Source organism: Vombatus ursinus, unplaced genomic scaffold (assembly GCF_900497805.2).
Source record: "Vombatus ursinus unplaced genomic scaffold, bare-nosed wombat genome assembly UNPS02014799.1, whole genome shotgun sequence".
Classification (NCBI taxonomy): domain Eukaryota; kingdom Metazoa; phylum Chordata; class Mammalia; order Diprotodontia; family Vombatidae; genus Vombatus; species Vombatus ursinus.
In genome coordinates, this window is record NW_020954577.1 from 48,312,027 (window position 1) to 48,332,161 (window position 20,135).

Genomic DNA, 20,135 nt, shown 5'->3' on the forward strand with positions numbered 1-20,135 from the left:
CAATACAGTCACTGTTTAGAAAGACAACACAGCAGCCCCCCCAATGTGAAAAAAAAAAACCAAAACTCTTTTGCAGTTTTTACTAACACGTGCATTCAGACACAGTTGTAGACATATTTGCAAAGTGAATTTGATTTCATCTAATGGTAGGTGAACTGGTGAGGGTGGAATGTGGAGAACATCATTTTGGAAAAGAGAAAATCTGTTCTACAAAGAACTGAGTACAAAAGTAGGAATGATAGGAATCTTGAAAGTCATTGACCACTCCATGTTAAAAATGATGATGCAGGAGAGGAAAGCTCGGTACAGTCTGACATTCATATTAGATTTGAGGGAAAGCAGAATTCGAAGGGTCTGGAGAAAGAATAAAACTGGTTTAAAATGCCACAGAAGAAATCCACCCAAGAGGTATGGACAGTTGTTAAGAATGAAGTTCTGAGGACACAAACACAAACAATTCCATTAAGAAAGGGAAAATTTTGCAAACAGAAGTATGAGGATGCACAGGGAGCTCTCACCAATCAATTTCAAGCTTGAAAATACATGTATAGAGAGAAGATGAAAGAAAGGGCAGGTAACTGAGTATGAACCTAAAAGCGTGTCATGATCCTGTAGGAAGAGAATAAAGCTGAGTTTGATCTGAGGCTGGTGATATGTACTAGAGACCACTGAAAGAGTTTTCTTTCTCTTTTTTCTTTTTTCTGTTCCTTTTTGGGGGCAAGATGAATATCAAAGAAGGATCTGCTGTTGGGGGGAGGGATGGTGAGGCATGACAACAGTAACAGAGAGAAGAAAAAGCTGTTCAATTCTCTTTCTTTACCAAAGAGAATAATTTTCAGATTAAAAAGGATAAAAAAAGGCAAGTGAAGGATGAAAAGACAGCCCAGCACCCAGCTACCCTTTAAGACTGCCTTCAAGTCTTTAGGTCCAAATGGACTACTTTATATCACCAAGTACTAAAAGTACCCTGTAATTACAGAATCCCTGTCAGGGTTGGGTTTTTTTGTTTGTTTGTTTGTTTTTTGATTTGTTTTCTTTTTTGTTTTGTTTTTGAGCAATTGAAGATAAAGGAAGAGATGGCATGGGCAGAAGGCTGACAAGTTCTGATCTGATTTTCTGAAAAATGGCAGACTCTTCAAATTATAGTCGATGAATTTGACTTCAATTCCTGGCAAAAATCTAGAATATATGTTAAAGAGATGGCATATACCTTTTACAAAGGAAAGCATTAATAGCTAAAAGGTAGTGTGATAAAAAGACAGAATCATGCCACATACTACTCACTTCCTTTTTTATATTTTTTTCTAGACTGATCAATTAGGAATTGCCAAGGGAAGGTCAATATAAGGGAAAACTTCCTTAGGGTGAGAGCTGTCCAAAAAAGCATCCAAAAGATGCCTCAGGAGACAGTGGCCAAGGGCACTGAGCAGAAGGTAGATGCTATTTGTTGAAGATGCTGAAGTGGCGATGGCTGTTCAGGTACCAGCTAGACTAGACATCCTCTGATGGCCCTTCCCACTCAGAGATTTGGTGATTTGGTGAGAAAAAAAAAAGAGAAGAAAAACTTCATCCAAGGGGAAGGTCTTTGGCACATGGCCAATCGGGGAATAGTTATTGTTATTGAGGTTTTTTTTTTTAAAGTAAGAATTTCTAGTAGGTTATGTATTAAACTGTGATACATGCTGAGAGAACAATTTGTTATATTGTGTTTCAGCACTTGTGCCTTTGACTCTTTTTGAATTAGAAAATGAAGAAATAATTGGGGGGGGGGGAGAAATTCTTGAGTGTGTGGGAGGGTGGGAGAGAAGACAGACGAGAGATCCAGACTTTCTCAAGAATCAAAGTATCCCTTTGACCTTATTATCTCATTTTAAGCTGCTTTGTAAAAGGTACAAACAACATCAACATCTACCCCAAAGCTTTGCTTTATACTCACTCAGAACCAAGATGCCTCCAAAGCATGAGAAGGCAGACCTGATTTCTCCCTCCCACAGTTCCAATTTTCATTATTCCTCATTATATGTCCTAGACCAGACAGAGTTAATATGAAAGGGAAAAAAAAGATTAACCTAAGAACAAGTGCTATTCTATATAACTTGGATGAAGATATTTTTTCAATAACTGGAACTCGGTTTTCTATTCTGCCCGATGATTTAATCCCTCCCTCTCCCCAAAGCATTTGAAGCTCACATTGGGAATAAAATTCCCTTTGCTCCCTACAGAAGATGGCTCTGCTGGAGAATCCCATAAGAAATGCTTTATGCATATCAATAACAAACATAAGATGGGGTTGTGGAGAAAACACAACATTTAGAGTCGGGGTCTGGATTCAAATCCTAGCTCTGCCAAGTACTTCTTGTATGACGCTGGGTTAGGTACTTCATCTCCCCGGCTTTCACTTTCCTTATCTCTAAAATGATGGCGTGATATCAAATGGCCATAAAGGTCCCCAGCTATAAATTTAGGATACCATGACTATTAGTCCATTATTTTCCTTATATAGAAAATACAAGAATTAAAAGGATGTTTTTAATCTTCTCTTTCTCTTTAAAATTGCAAATATTACCCTGTGTTGTCCTCTACTTCCCAGACTGATATCGACCATATTATTTTTTTTTTTAAAAAGAGCAAAGGAAAAATACACACACACACACACACACACACACACACACACACACACGCACACAAAATCAAAGGAAACTGTATCAAACAAACAAGAACACAAGTTGCACAGGAAGCCCCCGCCTTTAAAAGCTGCATCGGCAACAACAGAAGACGCCAAGTTAGAGTCTTCGAATACCATGCTTTCTCCCCCACGTGGACCATTCACTCAGACCGCATCACTGCAGAAGGAAGCCCACTTTTCTCTCAGTCTTGTAAAGCTGGGGTTCTCCCGGATGTTCCGCCCTCCCTCTCCCCTTCCCTGCCCCAGCCCAGTGAGTTACCAGATCTTGTTGGTTCTGTTTCCTCAACATCCCTTGCATCCATCTGCTGCCACTCACCACAGCCACCTCAGGCTTTCATTAGCCTCCTCATTGGTCTCCATCTACAGTCTCTCCGTTCTTCACAATTTGTGAAATTGATATTCTTTTTTTTCCCCCCCTTAGGCAGTTGGAGTTAAGTGACTTGCGCAGGGTTACACAGCTAGTAAGTGTCAAGTGTATGGTTTGAGGCCGGATTTGAACTCAGGTCCTCCTGACTTCAGGGCCGGTGCTCTATCCACTGCGCCACCTAGCTGCCCGTCAAAATTGATATTCTTAAAGCACAAATCTGAACCTCACATTCATTCTCTAGAAGCTTCAGATCACTTCCCATTTCCCTTAGGATAAAATACAGTCGTTGTCTAACCCTTCCCAATCAGGTTCCACCATCTATCTTTACAAGCTGATTCCACTTTACACTCTCTCACACTCTATTCTATTCTATGGCTTACTTTCTGTTCCTGGCACACAACAATCCATCTCTCATCTCCACTCCTTTGCACTAGCTATCTGTCTACACATGCCTGCAATGCTCTCCCTCCTTACCCCTCTTGGAAATCCTGGTTTGCTTCAAAGCTAAATGCAAGTACCAACTCTTTTGTTAGTGCCCTCCCACCAAATCACTGTATTTTGTCTATATCTCTTATTTGTGATGAGTCAGCGTGGTATCACAGAGAGCTAGTCTCAAAGCCGGGAAGGTTGGGTTCAAGTTGAATCTCAAACACATACAGGCTGCATGACCTTGGGCAAGTCATTTAACCTCTAAATGCCTCAGGCAACTTTCTAAGACTTTAAGTTGAAGAGAACCTTCTGACCTTCATTTGTAGAAAGACTTTCCTCACTTAAATGTTTTCTATGTTAATGAAATCACAGGGCCAGTGTCTATCCTCCTATATTTACGCATCTTTGAATATGTTGTTTCTCTCTAGTAGATTGTAAGCTCCCTTGTGGGAAAGAAATATTTCATGGTTACATTTATGTCCCTAGAGTCTAGCAGAATGCATGCCCCATAGTAAGTACTTATTAAATGTTTGCTGGTTGACTGATGGGTTAAGAACTCTGGGGGGAGGGGGGGAGGTAGGAAAGGAGGGAGAGGGAGAGGTAGAGGGAGGGGGAGAGGGAGGGGGGAGGGGGAGGGGGAGAGGGAGAGAGAGAGAGAGAGAGGGAGAGGGAGAGGGAGAGAGAGAGGTTTCCTATCCTATGTTTGGCTCAAAGCTTTTCTGGCTTGGTAACCACCAGCCAGAGCTTGGGCAGCCCTGGCACAGTATTCAAGAACTCAACACTAGCTCTATACCATGAGGCATCGGAGTTGGCTGCCTGCCAGTATCAGCTCATAAAAATAATTAGGGGAGCATTTTATAAATATGATGCAACCTGTTCATGGAGATAATTAAAGCCAAGACCCTTCCATCGCCATTGAATTTCTTAACACCAATTAGAATGTTCAGGCATTGAGCAAAGTCTGTTATGGGTGGCTCAGCCCATACAAATGTTGGAAAACTTTCCCCAGAAGCTCAAGCCCCCATCATGTGGTTTTGTAATATTTACTATTGCCATATTGCGGCTGTTCTAATAAACCCAGGCTTTTGCTCCAAATCTGTTTGCTTTTATCAGGCAAACTGGGTTGATTTTTCTCTCCCGACAAAGAGACTGGTATTACACCGACAGGGAAATGACTGGAATAACTTTCTGTGCAGCTCTAGACACCAATGGATAAAGTTGATCCCATATTATATATCCAGGGAGTATAATATTACGCTTAGGAAAAATGGCATGATTGACTTTGGAGATGGCAGTGGGGGTGGGGGTGGGGTGGAGTGCTGAATCAAGCAGGTTCTGAGTAGCCGTATTTGGGTTCTAAAAGAGACCAAAGTTGTCCAATTCGACAGGTCTCTCAGGTCAGCTTTGGTTCTCTGCAGGAGTGGAGTCTCCCTGTCACTTTCACCTTGACCTATCATCTTTTTCAAGATTGGCTACTAGGTTTGGGGATGGGTGAACCCCTTGGTATTTTAAGTTCAGCAAAACATCTCAGCCGATTTTCCAATCATTTGGGGGTTTGGCAAAATCTGATGCCCATCTTGCCAAGCACTTTTCCCTTCAATTCTTCAACCTGTGTGTAGTTTGGAGTGAAATCTAATCCTGATGTTTCTGGTTCATTTACACTTAACTCATCAAAATGGTGTTTTGTAATAGCTGTTTGATGTTCAAAAAAGACTTACGGCTGTTTTTTTTTTTGTCTTTTATGTAAGTTTGTGAAGCCTTGTGTTCTAAGAACCAGAAAAACATATTGTGGCAGCTGTAAGCAAAATGATTGGAGTACAGTTGGAAACCAAGAACCTGCTGAATTTAGAGAGAAATGCAGTACTTCGCACACAGTGCTAACCAAAGGAGACAAATACCGTCTTAGTGTGAACACCTATTCCTACTCCTCTCCAAAATCTTTTCCCCCAGTTACTTGGCTAAAGACCTTCGGGCTGATGAACAAACCATGAAGCCAAATTAGGATGGCAATAGAATACTAAAAAAACACACTCTATTAGCCCCAGAGTTGTTCCCCAGTACAGAAGAGCCCTAACTAGAATGGGGCAAAGTGGGCTTTGCCCCAAGATGCTGCCAAGGGGAGGAGTTTGAATTTCCTCTCTGACACTCATCTTGCAGTACTCTGGGAGTACACAGCACAACTGCCTTGAGTGGCACTTTCAAGGTCCCATAACCACGGCACCCTTTTCCCATCATCTGCCTCTCTTTCCCCAAACCCCATTGGTATAAGGACCAGACTCTCTGGGAAATGGAACGTCCTCTCTCAGCACTCTACCCTCAATAGGACTGTTCTCTTCACATCACCCTGCCCCAAGTGACTTTGTCCCAGGCACAGTTACAGCCGGACAGTTCAGAATTCACGGAAGGGAAAGTTAATCATCCCATAGCAGCTTATCCATAAACTCCACAGACAATTTGCATTGCATCAGGAAGATAACCGGATTTGGAATCAAAGCATCTAGGTTTAAAGCACCGACACTTACCACCTGTGTGACCTTGGGCAAATCACTTGACCTTGCAAGGAATCAGCTTTCTCATCCATAAAATGACCTAGATGACCACTAAGGTAATTTCCAATTCTAGATCAATTGTCCTTTGACCTCTAAGGTCCCTTCTGGCTTTAAGCCTGTGATGATGCCAAAATAGCTACTTCTTGTGCTCAGTCATTTCATGTGACTCCATCTGGGGTTTTCTTGGCAGACATACTGGCATGGTTTGCCATTTCCTTCTCCAGCCCATTTTATAGATGAGGAAACTGAGGCAAACTGGGTTAGATGACTTGCCCAGAGTCACACAGCTAGAAAAGTATCTGAGGCTAGATTTGAACTCAGCTTGTCCTGATTCCAGGCCTGGCATTCTATTCACTGTATCACCTAGCTGCAAGTGAGAGAAAAGGTCATTTTTAATGCTCCACATTCGAATGAATCCACATGACCAAACAAAGTTAACATAGGCTTCCCAATCTTTCAGGGAATAAAAGTTCTACGGAAAATACTTTGATAGCTAGCCTGACCCAAAGGAGTGGAAGAAACAAAGAGAGAAAAATGAGTTAACAAAAAGATGATCAAGAGAAAAAGGCATATTTGTGATTGGCCAGTCACAAGAATGATCCCTGGCATTATCTAGACTGCCGTCATACGGGACTTTTAGATCCAGACCATTAGTTAGAAGAGATATACTTTCAAAGCATTTAACAAGCATTTGTTAGTAACATCCATTTGAGGTCAGGAGGCTCAAGACTCCATCAAAGCAAAATGGAGCTTTGGTTGTTGTTACCTATAAGCAGGGCAATCAGTCAACTCACCTACTATGTGCCAGAGACTGAGCTAAGTGCCGAGGTTGCAAAGAAGGGGAAATACAAGCACATACAATTCCTGCTCTGAAAGGGCTCACAGTCTAACGGGGGAGACAATATTCAAGTAACTATGGACAAACAAGCTACAGAGAGGACATTGCAGTAAGTCACTTCCCAGCTCCAGGACTCAGTTTCCTTGTCTGTTAAGTGAAAAGGGGCTCTGAGGTCCTTTCTGGGATGATCACTCTTTGATACTATCCTGTCAAAGACCCAGGGAGTGGTCAGGCTTGGGGGACGGGAGGTGTGGTAGAGGCAGATGGAGTATGGGAGAAAGGTCTAAATTCTCTGAAGATCTCTTCTGTTTATAATTCTGTCTACTCTCTGGGACTCAGTTGCCTCATCTGGAACATGAGAGAGTTAGAATAGATCAATGGCTTTTAAAATCCTTTCCAACTCTAACTCTAAGATTGTGTGATTGCATCACCGATGTCCTGTTGTTTGTGAACTGAGTTCTCAAAATCTCTCCCTGGCTAAGGAAGAAGAGAGAGGAAATAGCCCATCAAGGAGCTAGCAGGTCACATCTGAGAGGAGACATACGCACATCCTGCCCAGCTCTGGGGAAAAGATTGGGCCACTGCTGTCCAAGACCCCACCAGCCCCAAGAAGCCCAGGAACTGAGCTGGGGACAGAGGACAGAGGAGAGAGCTTGGCTCTAGCATACTTGCCTCCCTTCCGCCATGATTGGCTGATGACTTTCCAAAATGTCTGGGCAATGGGTCAACACACCCCACCCACAAACTAAACACAAAAGGGCGAGGGTGGCTAGAGGTGGAAAAGCATATTCCCTTCTTGCCAAATGGAAGGGGCCATCTTACCTCTTCTAACCTCCCCTGCTGCTCCTCCCAGATAAGGGTTCTGTCTCTGCAGAGAGATGATGGAACAAGGCAGTGAAGGAGAATGGGTGCTCCTCCCCAAACCCCTAGGCCTTTGAAGGAGGCTCTTTGAGCTCTTAGGGATCCTGGCCCTTTTCAGGGTCCATCTCTCTGTGACCTCCAAAAACTTCAGTACTTCTCAAAAGAACATTGCAAATGCCAGGGCAAAGCAGCCCAGGTAGTCCTGGCATCTAGAAAACACATGGGGCACATGGATTCAGTAGGGCTTCCTATCTTGATGGGAAAGGAACCACAGAAAACTGGACAACCTGAGCCCAAGGAATGGAAGAAATGGTCAGAGGAGGAATGGATTGAGGGGAAAGAAATAAAGCCTAGCTTCTAATCTCAGCAATCAGCTGTGTGTCTTTGAAGAGCCTGCTTCCAAGGTTGGTCTCTAAGTCCCTTCTGATTCCATCCTAGCAGAGGCCCTGGCAGTGGTGAGGGGCTTCTGAATACATCCACAGGAGAAAGGTCTGACTTCTTTTAGGATCCCTGGGGATCTCTTCTAATTACAGTAAGGGATGACGGATAGATAGCCTTGAACTCTGAGTGGGTGGGTCTGAGCCTGGTATCTCTCCCTACCACCTTGGGCAAGTCATGTCCCCTCACTAGGACTCAGTTTCTCCCTTTAGAAGATAAAGGGGTTAGACTAGATGGGACCCAAACTTCCTTTCTGGCATGAAACCTGTGATCATGCGAGCTCTGATGGGAGAAAGAAACCAGCCACTCAGGGACCAGGGCAGGCAAAGGACCTTAGGGAGGCACATTCTTTGTCTCTGGGAGAGGTAGAAGCGTACCTCAGGGGATGCTAAGGAAATCGAAACTGTCAGGCCAAAAAAGCACTGATGCTACAAATTAAATCTGCATTATCCTAAGTGGCTGCATTCTAATTACAGTGATTAAGATTAATGTCAGAAGAATTAAAAGGGGCTGGTCCTCACTGCAAAGAGTTGCTGAATATCATGGTAAACTCAGGTCAGGCAGGAGCCAGCTGCAAAGGGACAATGAACCGAACCTTGTTCTAGCTACATGCACCATCTTTGATGTCCCTGAAAGTGGGAGGGGGGAAGACCTAGCAATTCCCTGCTGGCCAAATGATATAGCTTAAACTTCCCCAGCTCAGAAAGAGGGGACCCTTGAAGATCTTAGGACAGGATAATGGGGTCTCTTCCTAGCCCTGTTACTGGCTGACAAGTCATAGGATCATAAATCTAGAACTGGGAGGCAGCTGGGTGGCTCAGTGGATAGAGCACTGGCCCTGGAGTCAAGAGGACCTGAGCTCAAATCCGGCCTCAGACATATAATACTTCCTAGATGTGTGCCTTTGGGCAAGTCACTTAACCCCAGTTGCCTCTCTAAAAAATCAATCAATCAATCAATCAATCAGTCTAGAACTGGAAGAGATCCTGGAGTAGTTCAACTCCATCATTGTACCCATGAGGAAATGAGGCCCAGAGAGAAGTGACTTACCCAAGGTCATGCAGGCAGTGTCGGAGGCAAGATTTGAACCCAGAGGCACTGCTCTGTGCACTGTGCTGCATTGCCGCTCCAGAGCTTTGTCTAAATGGTGTGACTTATTTTAAGAACTTTTCTGAAAATAATAATGTTAACCCTAATTCCAGCACTTAGCATAGTGCCTGGCACATAGTAGGTGCTTAATAAATATTGGCTGATTGGTAAAACGACAAAGTTGGACTCACTATCCTCTAGGGTAAGGCATCTAGGTCCTTTGGGCATGGACCACTTTGGCAATCGGGTGAAGTTTAGGGACCCCTCCCCAGAATCATGCTTTTAAATGCATCAAATAAAATCCATACTATTACCAAGGAAACCAATTATACTGAAACACAGTTAACAAAATAAGTTCACAGGTTAAGGGAAAAAAAAAATCCTGCTCTAAGGCATCTTCCAGCTATGATTGATTATCTCACTGGATTCTCATAATAGCCCTTGGATCACAGGGGCTGTTATTTTGAATTTTTTAAAAGCAAATATTTCCTTGTTTATTCCCATTGTACAGATGAGGAAATCAGGGCCTCAGAGAGAAAAAAAAAAAAATGACCTGGCCCCGGATGCTAGAACTGCCTGACTCTAAGTCCAGGGCGCTAAGTCCTAAGCTAAGCATTACTTGCCTGGGAAGAAAGAAGAGAAGCATACCCCTTGAAATACGCTTTTACCCCAAGATCATCATAGGATGGATCTTCTGTGCATGATTAAGTCCAGAGACAACCATATCCCTTCAGGATGTAGATACTCCAGTCAGTCAACAAACATTTACTAAGCACCTACTAAGCGCCAGGCACTCTGCTAAGCACTCAGGATATAAAGAGAGGCAAAAGACTCTCCTTGCCCTCAAGGAGCCCCCAGTGAAAGGAGACAACATCCAAACTCCTATGGACAAATAAAGATAAGATACATTGGAGATAATCAATAGGAGGAAGGCAGTAGAACTCAGCAGGATGGGGAGAGACTGCTTGCAGAAGGCAGAATTTTTAGTTGGGATTTGAAAGAAATCAGGGAAGGCTGGAAGCAGAGATATGGGGGGAGGGCATTCCAGGCATGGGGTACGGACAAGACAAAGGCTTGGAGTCAGGGGATAGAGGATCTAGAGTGAGGAATAGCCAGAAGATCAGTGTCACTAAAAGACAGAGTATGTGGAAGGCAGAAAAGTACAGGAAGATGTGTGTGTGTGTGTAGGAATGTGTACACATATGCATGTGCATACAATATACATATATGCAAATATACACACATACAAGAGCATATAGCTCTATGGATATAGTTGCATACATGTATTGTCCCCATATGATATATCCATACACACTGGGTGGTTGTTGTCCTTCATTCTCAGAGAGGACCAAAATGACATCACTATGTTGGAATCATATATATAGTTATATATGTAAATATGGATCTAGGTGTATGTACACATATATGAATATGTTTGGATATGTTTGCATGCGTGTAGACAGTCACACAAAGATCTCTATAGACATGTATATATCAACATATATGGCTAAATACGCACATGTTCACCTATTTGCATGTATACACACATGTATATACAAATGTATATGCATACATGTATGTATGGGCGCATATATTATATAGGCCTGTATCCATATACATGGCTAAATACATACATGTTATCTGTGCATATACATGCACGTATCTACAAATTTACATACACATATGTATGCATATGTGCATATCATATATGGCTAAATACAGCTTTATCTGTGTGTACGCATGCATGCATATACAAATTTACATGCATACACATATGTGCATATCCATACATGTACATATCCATGTACATGGCCAAATACATGCATGTTTGTGTTTGCATGTATACGTGCATGTGTACACAAATTTACATACACACATGCATGCAGATATGCATATATCATACATGGCTAAATATACATGCTTATCTGTTTGTGCGCACACATGCACATATAAATTTACGTGTATACATGCATGCATGTGTGTGTCCATATATATGGCTAAATACATGCATGTTTATCTGTCCGTGTGTATACATGCATATATATATATAAATTTACATACATGCATGTATCATAGAATCCTGGATTCAAAGCTAGAAAGGGCCAGTTAGATCACATGGTACAACATTTCCACTCCCTCCCTGTGTCCCCTTCTCTCCGTCCCCCCTTCACACACATATTTTATAGATTATGAGAACACAGTGAGGCCTCCCTTGTCTAAGGTCACACAGGTGATCGGTGTCTGATCCAGGATTCAAACCCTGTTCGCAAAGTGCCTGGGCCAGGCCTGGCCGTTCTCAAGCATAATACCCCTTCACAGCTGAACTTGGCCCTGGCCATTTTTCTATGCAGCTGCTTTCTCCATCAGTCACGGTCTGGATCTCAGTGAGCAAGCCCTGAATGACAGAGCCCCAGTGACGGTGACGGACAGGCCTAGCGCACGTCTATCTCGCCCCATGACACTGTTGCCACGTTGCCGCCACGATGCCGGGCCCCAGCCAAGCCAGCAAAGCTAGAGAGTTTTCTTCCCTGAAAAATGTTCCTGGGCTCTCACACAGCAGCTACTGCCCTAAACACAATGACTAATATTAGGAACTATCGCCCAGCCCTGGTGCAGCCTACAAAAGCCGGCCGCCGGGCTCTGCTCTCAACTTCCCACCAAGATGACAGACTGAGTCTATATAAGCCTCGGGACACTGACATTCACCCAGGGCACGCTTTTACATTCTCTAGGCTGGGCATCGGGGAAGGGATTCTGGTTCGGACGCAATCATCAGGACCGAAGGGAGAAAATTCACGTGCAAGGTTGCATTCAGTTGTAGTTACGATCTGGAAAAGAGACATAAACCACATGCTGACTGCTGATTGTTGGAAAGGACGTCTCTCCAGGGGGGCAGAGCCGGAGGCCCCGAAGGCAGGGTCCAGTGCACGGAACTGGAAGATGGGTCACGGCCAATCTGTACCATCTTCTCTATGGAGCTAGAGGCTGAGGACTTGGGTTCTAATCCCAGTTCTGGCTCTTAATAATTATCTACGAGCAAATCAGCACGGTGTAGTGGCAAGAGCACTGGGATTGGAGTCAGGAAGATGCGAGGCTCATGTTTCAGCTCAGACTCTTATTTGTCGTGTAATGCTGAGCCAGGAAAGTCCTTCTTTTGGCTTCAGTTTATTATGTTCTAAAAGGGGTTGGACTTAATGACCCTTAAGGTTTCTTCTAGTTCTAAATCCATGGTCCCATGGTTTGTGATTCTAAGTCACTTCTCCCTCTCTGAGTCTCAGTTTTCTCATCTGTAAAATGGGTATATAGTACATACCTCCCAGGTATATCAGAAGAAAACACTTTGCAGAATTTAAAGCGCAACACAGAGACGAGTTCATTATTATTATTGTTGTTGTTATTATTATTATTATTATTGTACTTTCCACAAGGACAACAGACCTGGAGGTGGAAGGAATCTCAGAGACTACCTAGTCCAGCCCCTTAATTTTACAGTTAGGAGCCTGGGCGATTAAGTGACTTGCCTGAGATCACTCAGGCCTCAGTGGCAGAGTGGGGCTTCAGAGATGGAACAAATCCCTGAGGCCACTCAATCCCACCGCCGTATTGTACAGATGAGGCAACGAAGGCCCAGGAAGGAGAAGTGACTTCTCCAATGTCACACAGCCCTTAGATTCCAAACTCAAGCACCCTTTCTGTTACAACCTGGGTCCTCAAAGTCGTGGCCGGCAGAGTGCCAGGTCTTACAGTCCATACAGAGATAGAAGGGCATTTGGATGGGTCTCCCATTGGAAAACTAATTATGTTCAGAGCGGATCATCACTGAGCCAGCTGAAGGCGATGAGCTCTTGGTCCCTACCACGCCCAACCACAGAGCTGTTACCGGCTCCGCGTGGTTATAGGCAGAGACCCCACCAATGAAATCACCAATCTTTAAAGGACGAGAGTATTGGCAGTGAGCTATCGATTGCCTTTTCTTGGGTGTAGTTATGGTTCATTAATCATTAAGCAAGCTTTCCTGCCAGGGTTTCTGTAGGAGAAAGAGAAGAATGGATCGTAGCATTGCAGATTTGGAGCTGGCTGAGACCTTGGAGGCCATCAAGATGACGACCCCTTCAATCTACAGACGAGGAAACAGAATCAGAGGGTCAAAGGCACTTGTCCCGTGGCTGTCCCACAGGTAGAAAACGGCCCAACAAAGACTCACATATCGCTTCTTTTTGTTCACATCCAGCTCTTTCCCACGCTTACAACGTGCAGTGCCGGAGGCACAAACGCACTGAGAGTCAAGAGAACCAGGCTTAAATGCCGGCTCCAGCTTTGGGTCCAAGGACCAATCACCCCACCTCTCTCTGAGTCTCAGTTTCCTCATCTGTAAAAGAAGAGAGTTGTTCTCTAATGTCCCTTCCGGCTCTAAATCTCTGATCTCATGATCTATGACCTTTCTGTGGCTCAGCTTCCTCATCTGTAAAAGGGGATAATGAAATTAATCCCCCTTCACAGGGCCATTTTGAAAGGGCCAAGAGTCCCTAGCTTAACATTCCTAGAGCAGTAGACTCATATAGATCGTTCCACATACTATTCTTGCTACTGTGACGTTAAAGCCCCACCATGTCAGGCAAAAATTAATAGATGATGAAAACACTTTCCAGTCAAGGAACAAGATGGAATAGACTTTCGGAGAGCTATTCTAAGCTGATTTCCACAGAAAAGAGTATGGTAGTCAAGGAAAGCCATTTTAGCAGAAACCAGAATTCCTAAAATGTAAGTGAAGGGGGATGTTTTTCTGGGGTCCCCACTCAGTCTTACAAATTGCATTAAAAATCAGTATTTGGGCCACAATATTTTCACTGGGGCACATGAGGGTGGGAGGTATAGAAAGGGGTCTGACTTTGGGACAAGAGAACCTTGGTTGAATCCCAGCCCTGACCACTTAGTACCTGGTGCCTTTGGGCAAGTCAACCTCTTTGAGCTTCAGAGAGTTTCTATATTTGGGAAATAAGACTGGACTGGGTCACTTCTTGGGCTTGTCCAACTCTAAACCCTATGAATCTATGGATCTCAGCACTTACTAATGCAACCTACTATTTTCATAAATAAATTTAAAGCTGGAAGGAACCTCATAGGTCATCTCATCCATCTCCCCCACTTTACAGATGAGGAAACTGAGGGAGATGAAGGGAGTTGCCCAAGGTCCCACTATAACTCTATTAGTGGCAGGGTTGGGACTCAAGCCCAGGCCTCTCCACTCAGTTTCTCTTAGCCTCTTTCCAAGATACCCCAATGCTCTCCCTCCCCACCACTACCACTTTCCCTTCTTTCTGCTGTTCCGCATATCAGATGACTGGTTTTATGATAATATCCCTATCTTTCTATAATAAAGGCACTTGGAATTTTCTTTCAAGCACAGAATCTCAGGAGAGCAAAAAGGAAAAGGAAACAGATATGGGGAATACACACACACACACACACACACACACACGCACACACACTGTAAGTATCAGTTCACTTTTATTCAGAGCACTCCCTAATTTCCCACGGGCCCCACAGTTTCTTTCAGTTCCTAAGTACATGGACACTGTTCAGTGAAAAGGGCTCAGGTGGAGGTCCTAATTGTTACCCCTACTACCTTGAAGTATCTCTCTGGGCCTCAGTTTCCTCATCTGTAAAATGAGAGAGTTAGACTAGATGCTACATACCCAACAGAGGCCGGTTAGTGCTTGACATTCCCCTTTGCTTAGGGGTTACACTAATTTTTAGGCAGTTTTTCCTCATCTCAAGCCTAAATTGGCTTCTAAGTCGGATCTAGTTCTGCCCTTTAGAGCCAAGTAGAGCGAGGTTAACATTCCTCTTTTACATCATAGCCTTTCGGATACTTGAAGACACCTCCCCTGTCTCATCCCCCTACACCAACTCTTCTCTACCTCCACTCTTCTCTTGTATACAAAGTCATTTCGAGAAGGAGAGAAACTAACAATGGGGGGTGGGGTAGTGGAATCCCCAAGGAAAGGCTTTGGTGTATGCCACGGTATTCTCCCAACCATAAGGGGTCCATCAGAGCACAGAATAATAAAATATATTTTTGTAGCACTTTAATAATGACCTTTTCCATACAACTTAGGAGAAGTTGTTAGTGAAAGTATTATCATCCCTGCTTTACATGTAAGGAAACTGAGGCTCAGAGAGTAGTGATTTGCAAGCATACAGTGGGTATATACACCTCGACTTTTTTTTTTTCACTTTCCTATTACTGTTAGGGGTTGGGAAAAGTGTTGTGTTAATGGTAGGAGAGCCTCAAGAGCAGGTTTAACTGCAGACAGAGCTGACTCAAACCAAAGCACATGTATGTCCACCCCTACCTATCAGATAGGAGCACACACCTTATATTTAATCCTAAGCACGATTCTTCAGAGCTCATTTTCTTGCCCAGAATGAATCTCTCCAAAAACAAAAAACAAATGTTGAATCATTATTCCTAGGCAGTCTGTAGAACTCTGTCTTTTTGGTTGCTCCTATGCACACAGTAGACATTCCCTCGTGATTCATAACACAAAGTGATAATCACTTCTGATTTCTTTCCATTGGTCCTAATCCACGTTTGCACCTGAAGAGGTGAGCATGTTCCATTGCAGGGCATCCCTTGCCTGCCTTTCCCTGGAATCCTCACACTCACTCACCCCACAAGGAGCCAGTTAGTTGCAATGTGGTGTGGTGGGAAAAACACAACAGATTTGGAGGTAGGGATTCTGGATTCAAATCCAGCTTCTGTTACTTATTCCCTGTGTGACCCTGTACTAGTCACCTCCTCTCTCTCTCTCTCTCTCTCTCTCTCTCTCTCTCTCTCTCTCTCTCCCCGCCCCCCTGGGCCTGGTTTCTTTATCCATAAAATGAGAGAGCCTGACCTTCTCCAGTTCTAAATCTCTAAACCTATGATCTCTCCTTAGAGTTTCTTTATGCATATGATTGAAGGGATCTGTGCATGGCTCCTGAAATTCTACAAGTATCCCAGAATTATTTGGCCGGAAAAAATGGATGTATTACTCAGAAAAAAATAACATTCCAATGAATTTTTATTTCTACTTTTCCTGTTTTAAGGCCTTAAATCTCACTTACTTCTTGAGTTTCAAGCAAACAATCCATCAGGGCATCCCTGTTGGACCATGTTCCTTAACCATTACTTTGAGGATGCTATTCACATAAATGTCTCTTCTCTTGACCTGCCCTAGCACACCATCAGGGATTCTTCTGTTCTTTGACTACATCCTTTAGATTATAAGCTCCATGAAGGCAGGGACTGTATCTTTTCTAAACTTTGAATCTCTAACAGCTTCTAATAAGTGATTCATAAATGTTGATTGGCTGAAGTTAAAAAAAAAAAGAGCATTTGGAGTAGGTTTATTATTATTCCAGAATGGTTGACTTCAACTGTTTATACTTTCCCAATTTTAAACCACCTTACAAAGGCAATTATTTCTCATTGAGTACTACTTCCATGCAGCATTGGAGTTTCACCTTTCAAGAGGTCTTCAATGCCAAGAAATCTTCCAAGTAGAAAAGAAGCTATTTCTCCTATTTCATTTCTCTTAACCTACTAATTCTATTTGTATTTAATATGTTGCACTCTAAGAAAAAACTCTATGCCAAATCCTCTTGAGTTCTCTTTTTACATTTATATACAGATGTATATATAATTCATATATTCACATATGTTCGTACATATATGTATATGTATAAAGAGAGAAGGACAATGAGAAATAGAGAGAAAGGAGAGAAGTTGAAGAGAGGCAGAGTAGAAGCTCTCTCAAGTAGCTTGTGTTTTGCATTCAGACATATTTATATTAAAGTCACATTAGATTGGAGTTCAATTTGCATTTCAGTCAATGAGTTCAAATTCTGCCTCAGACACTTACTAGCAGTGTGACCCTGGATAAGTCACTTAGCCTCTTGTTGCCTCAGTTTCCTCATCTGTAAAACAGGGATAATAATAGCACCTACCTCCCAGGTTTGCTGAAAGGATCAAATGAAATAATATTTGTAAAGTGCTTTGCAAACCTTCAAGTACTGTCATCATTTAGAAAAACTGGTTGGTTCCCAATAAAAAATAAAGCTTAAGATTCTAGATTTATGACTGGAAGTGGTCACTGAGTCCTCCAGTCCAGATAAGGCCCAGAGAGGCAAACCGTCCTCAACATGCCCAAGGGCATTAAGTGACAATCAAAATTCGAACCTGGATCCTCCACCTCCAATGCAGAATTCTTTCCACTACCCCTACTTACACAAGGGATGTAGTTTACTTCATCTAAGGTATATATTTTGAACAGTAAAAATACTTGGTCTACCTTCTTTTGCATGCTGCACATACATATTCCCGTTTCATGGCGATTGTTCTATGGTCACGTAGAGGCCCAAGGAGGCCTCTCCTTCCTCGCTCTAGTCCCATGACCCTAATTGATTGCCACACCGGTCCAGAAAGCATCAGTCCTCGTGAATATCATCCCAGCCCTGGACCCATATTATGAAAGACCTAGGAAGGAACTCAGCAACAATTCATCCTAAGAGTTTCAATCAGTACACCAGGTACTAGAGGCAAGGAACAGATAGTTGGGACTTATTTTTCATTACAGTGGCAAGTATTCAGAATTTAGGTTTTTTCTACGTATTTGCTGCTTTTTCCAATATCCGTATGCTAATGGCTGCTTCTCTCTAAGAGAGGGTTCATGACCTTTTTTGCATGTGTCATAGATACCTTAGGTAGTCAGCCTCTGGACCCCTTCTCAGAGTAATGTTTTTAAATTCATACAACAAAATATACAGGATTACTGAGAAAACATTATTTTGAAATATATATATATATATATATAATTTAAAAAAAACAAGTGCATAGAATGCAGATTAAGAACATTTTTAATCTAAGAAAACCCATTTAGAAGATTATATTTACCACTCTGTATCCTGGGGGTGGGGGGAAGTTAGCCATTAAGGCTAGAAAGGAGAAGCTTAGAAGAAACTAGGATTATCAAAAGTCAAAAACCCAAGGCCAACACAGAATCTAAATGAACAGGAAAATAATTTAGAGGGGAAAGGACTACCCTTACTTTGTTGAAAAAGGAAATATTTTAGTGATGCTTTTTGAAAACAAAAATTGTTATCTCTTTCCAGATAAACCCCTCCCTGGCTCAGAACCCTTTCTTGCAACAAAGAATTATAGCTAAGTGAAACAAACCAACCTATTGGCCTTATTGGACAACACATGCCTGATCTCACACCCATCGTCCACCACCTCTCTAGGGAGATGGAAGCATGTTTTATCCTGGCCTTGCTTTTGAGGTCATTTCATTGTACACCTAACTTAAATCATCTCTCTTGTAGGAGAAGACCCGTGACAAACGAACCGAAAAGGTCCCCCAGGCATTCCCAATTGACTGGTGACTCTCAGAAAACTCCTTGTACCCCTTGAAAAAGACACCGTCTGCATTTGGAAGTCTTTTAAAGAAAAAAAGAAAAAAGAAAGAAGTGAATCTTGGTGGTAAATGATCCACAGCTGTGATAATATCACATTTTTAGAGATAGCCTAATATAGTTTTACTTTTAATAATAAAAGATAAAAAGGGGGTGTCTGTGAATAATTAGAGGCTGCTCTCTGAAGCCTGTTACAGTCCCTGCGATGGATAATAAAGTCGAACCCCCTTGAGAACAGGTAAATGTAAATGTAAAAAGCCCTGACCCCCTTGCTCTCACATTACTTAACTACCCTGCAGTCCTGAGCATGACATCACCATCCAGGCCATTGGTTCGTGCATTTTAACTCTCTCCCTGTCTCCTCCGAAGCGGAGCCCGGAGCACCAGCGGCAAAGAAACTTTTTGGTTGCCCGGACTTTGCGCCGCTGCTGCTGCCGCTGCTGCTGCCGCTGCTGCCGCCGCCGCTGCCGCTGCTTTTGTTTGTAAGTTACATTGTAAGTTACGGTCCGGGATGTCTGTTTGTTGCCTGTTGTGGCTTGATCCAGCTGTGCCAGCGGCCGCAGCTGGAGCCTCTGCAGGTAACCAAGCACCCCGGGGCCCCGGTGGGGTGCGCGCCCGAGCTCTCCCGCGAGTCCCCAGAAATGCCACTTGAGCCCCGGAGAACAGGGGAAGGAGGAGGAAGAGGAGGAGGAAGGCGAGGAACAAAGACCAGAAGGGGAAGAAGAGAGGAAAAAAAGAAGAGGAAGAGGAGGAAGAAGGAAGAGAAGAAGGTGGATGGGGGGGGGGTACATAAAATTCAGAAAAGGAAAAGAAAATTAAAAACAAACCTCATGGACATCACTGAGCTTGAATTCCCTGCTGAGGTGCAGAACATGAGAGCCCTGGAATGAGTGTATGAATAAGTTGAGCCAAAGCTTAACTAGCTGGAGTGAGTCATATCCTTCCCATTTGAGCCCAGGCCAAACGGTGATGTAATGTTCTGGCCTGCTCTCCCTTCCCTCTCCCTTTCTCTCTCTAGCTCTTGCTCTCTCCCTCTCCCTCCCTCCCTCCCTCCCTCTCTCCCTCTCTCCCTCCTCCCCCTTCTCCTTTTTAGCTCAGTGCTGGTGAAGTCACCATTTAAATCTGGCTGGGCTGAAGCAAAAACTCCAATGTAACCAAAACAGCCCCAGGCCAAGTTCCAGACTGAGGGAGACTCAGTGGTACAATCGCCATTGGAAACGGATAAACAGAGAGAGAAACAGTGCCGCCTTCGGATGACCCAAACAGCTGCCGGGAGAGCAGCAGAGGTGGCTTCTCCCCGCTGGCCCGATGCAGGGTGACTGGTTCTGATCACCCAATATCTCCCTCTGTGTGCGTATTTTCTTTTGCTTCATTTTGTAAACATGCCTCAAAAGAGCTGCCACCACTGAGACAGTCTATAGG

At 43.5% G+C, this 20,135-nt stretch overlaps 1 protein-coding gene across 2 annotated transcripts in view; it reads right to left on the reverse strand.

The window, feature by feature from the left end:
• The window catches only part of LOC114050683 (cyclic AMP-responsive element-binding protein 5), a 487,545-nt gene that overhangs the window by 145,654 nt on the left and 321,756 nt on the right, over nucleotides 1–20,135 (reverse strand). Inside the window, exon 1 of one of the 2 annotated variants that reach the window (XM_027872544.1) lies at nucleotides 19,541–19,592. The exons of the other annotated variant lie outside the window; for it this stretch is intronic. Within the exon in view, the coding sequence (XP_027728345.1) occupies nucleotides 19,541–19,587 (47 nt within the window). The 5' untranslated portion in view covers nucleotides 19,588–19,592. Of the gene's footprint in view, nucleotides 1–19,540; nucleotides 19,593–20,135 lie in introns of those variants that run through there. 2 annotated transcript variants of the gene reach the window in all.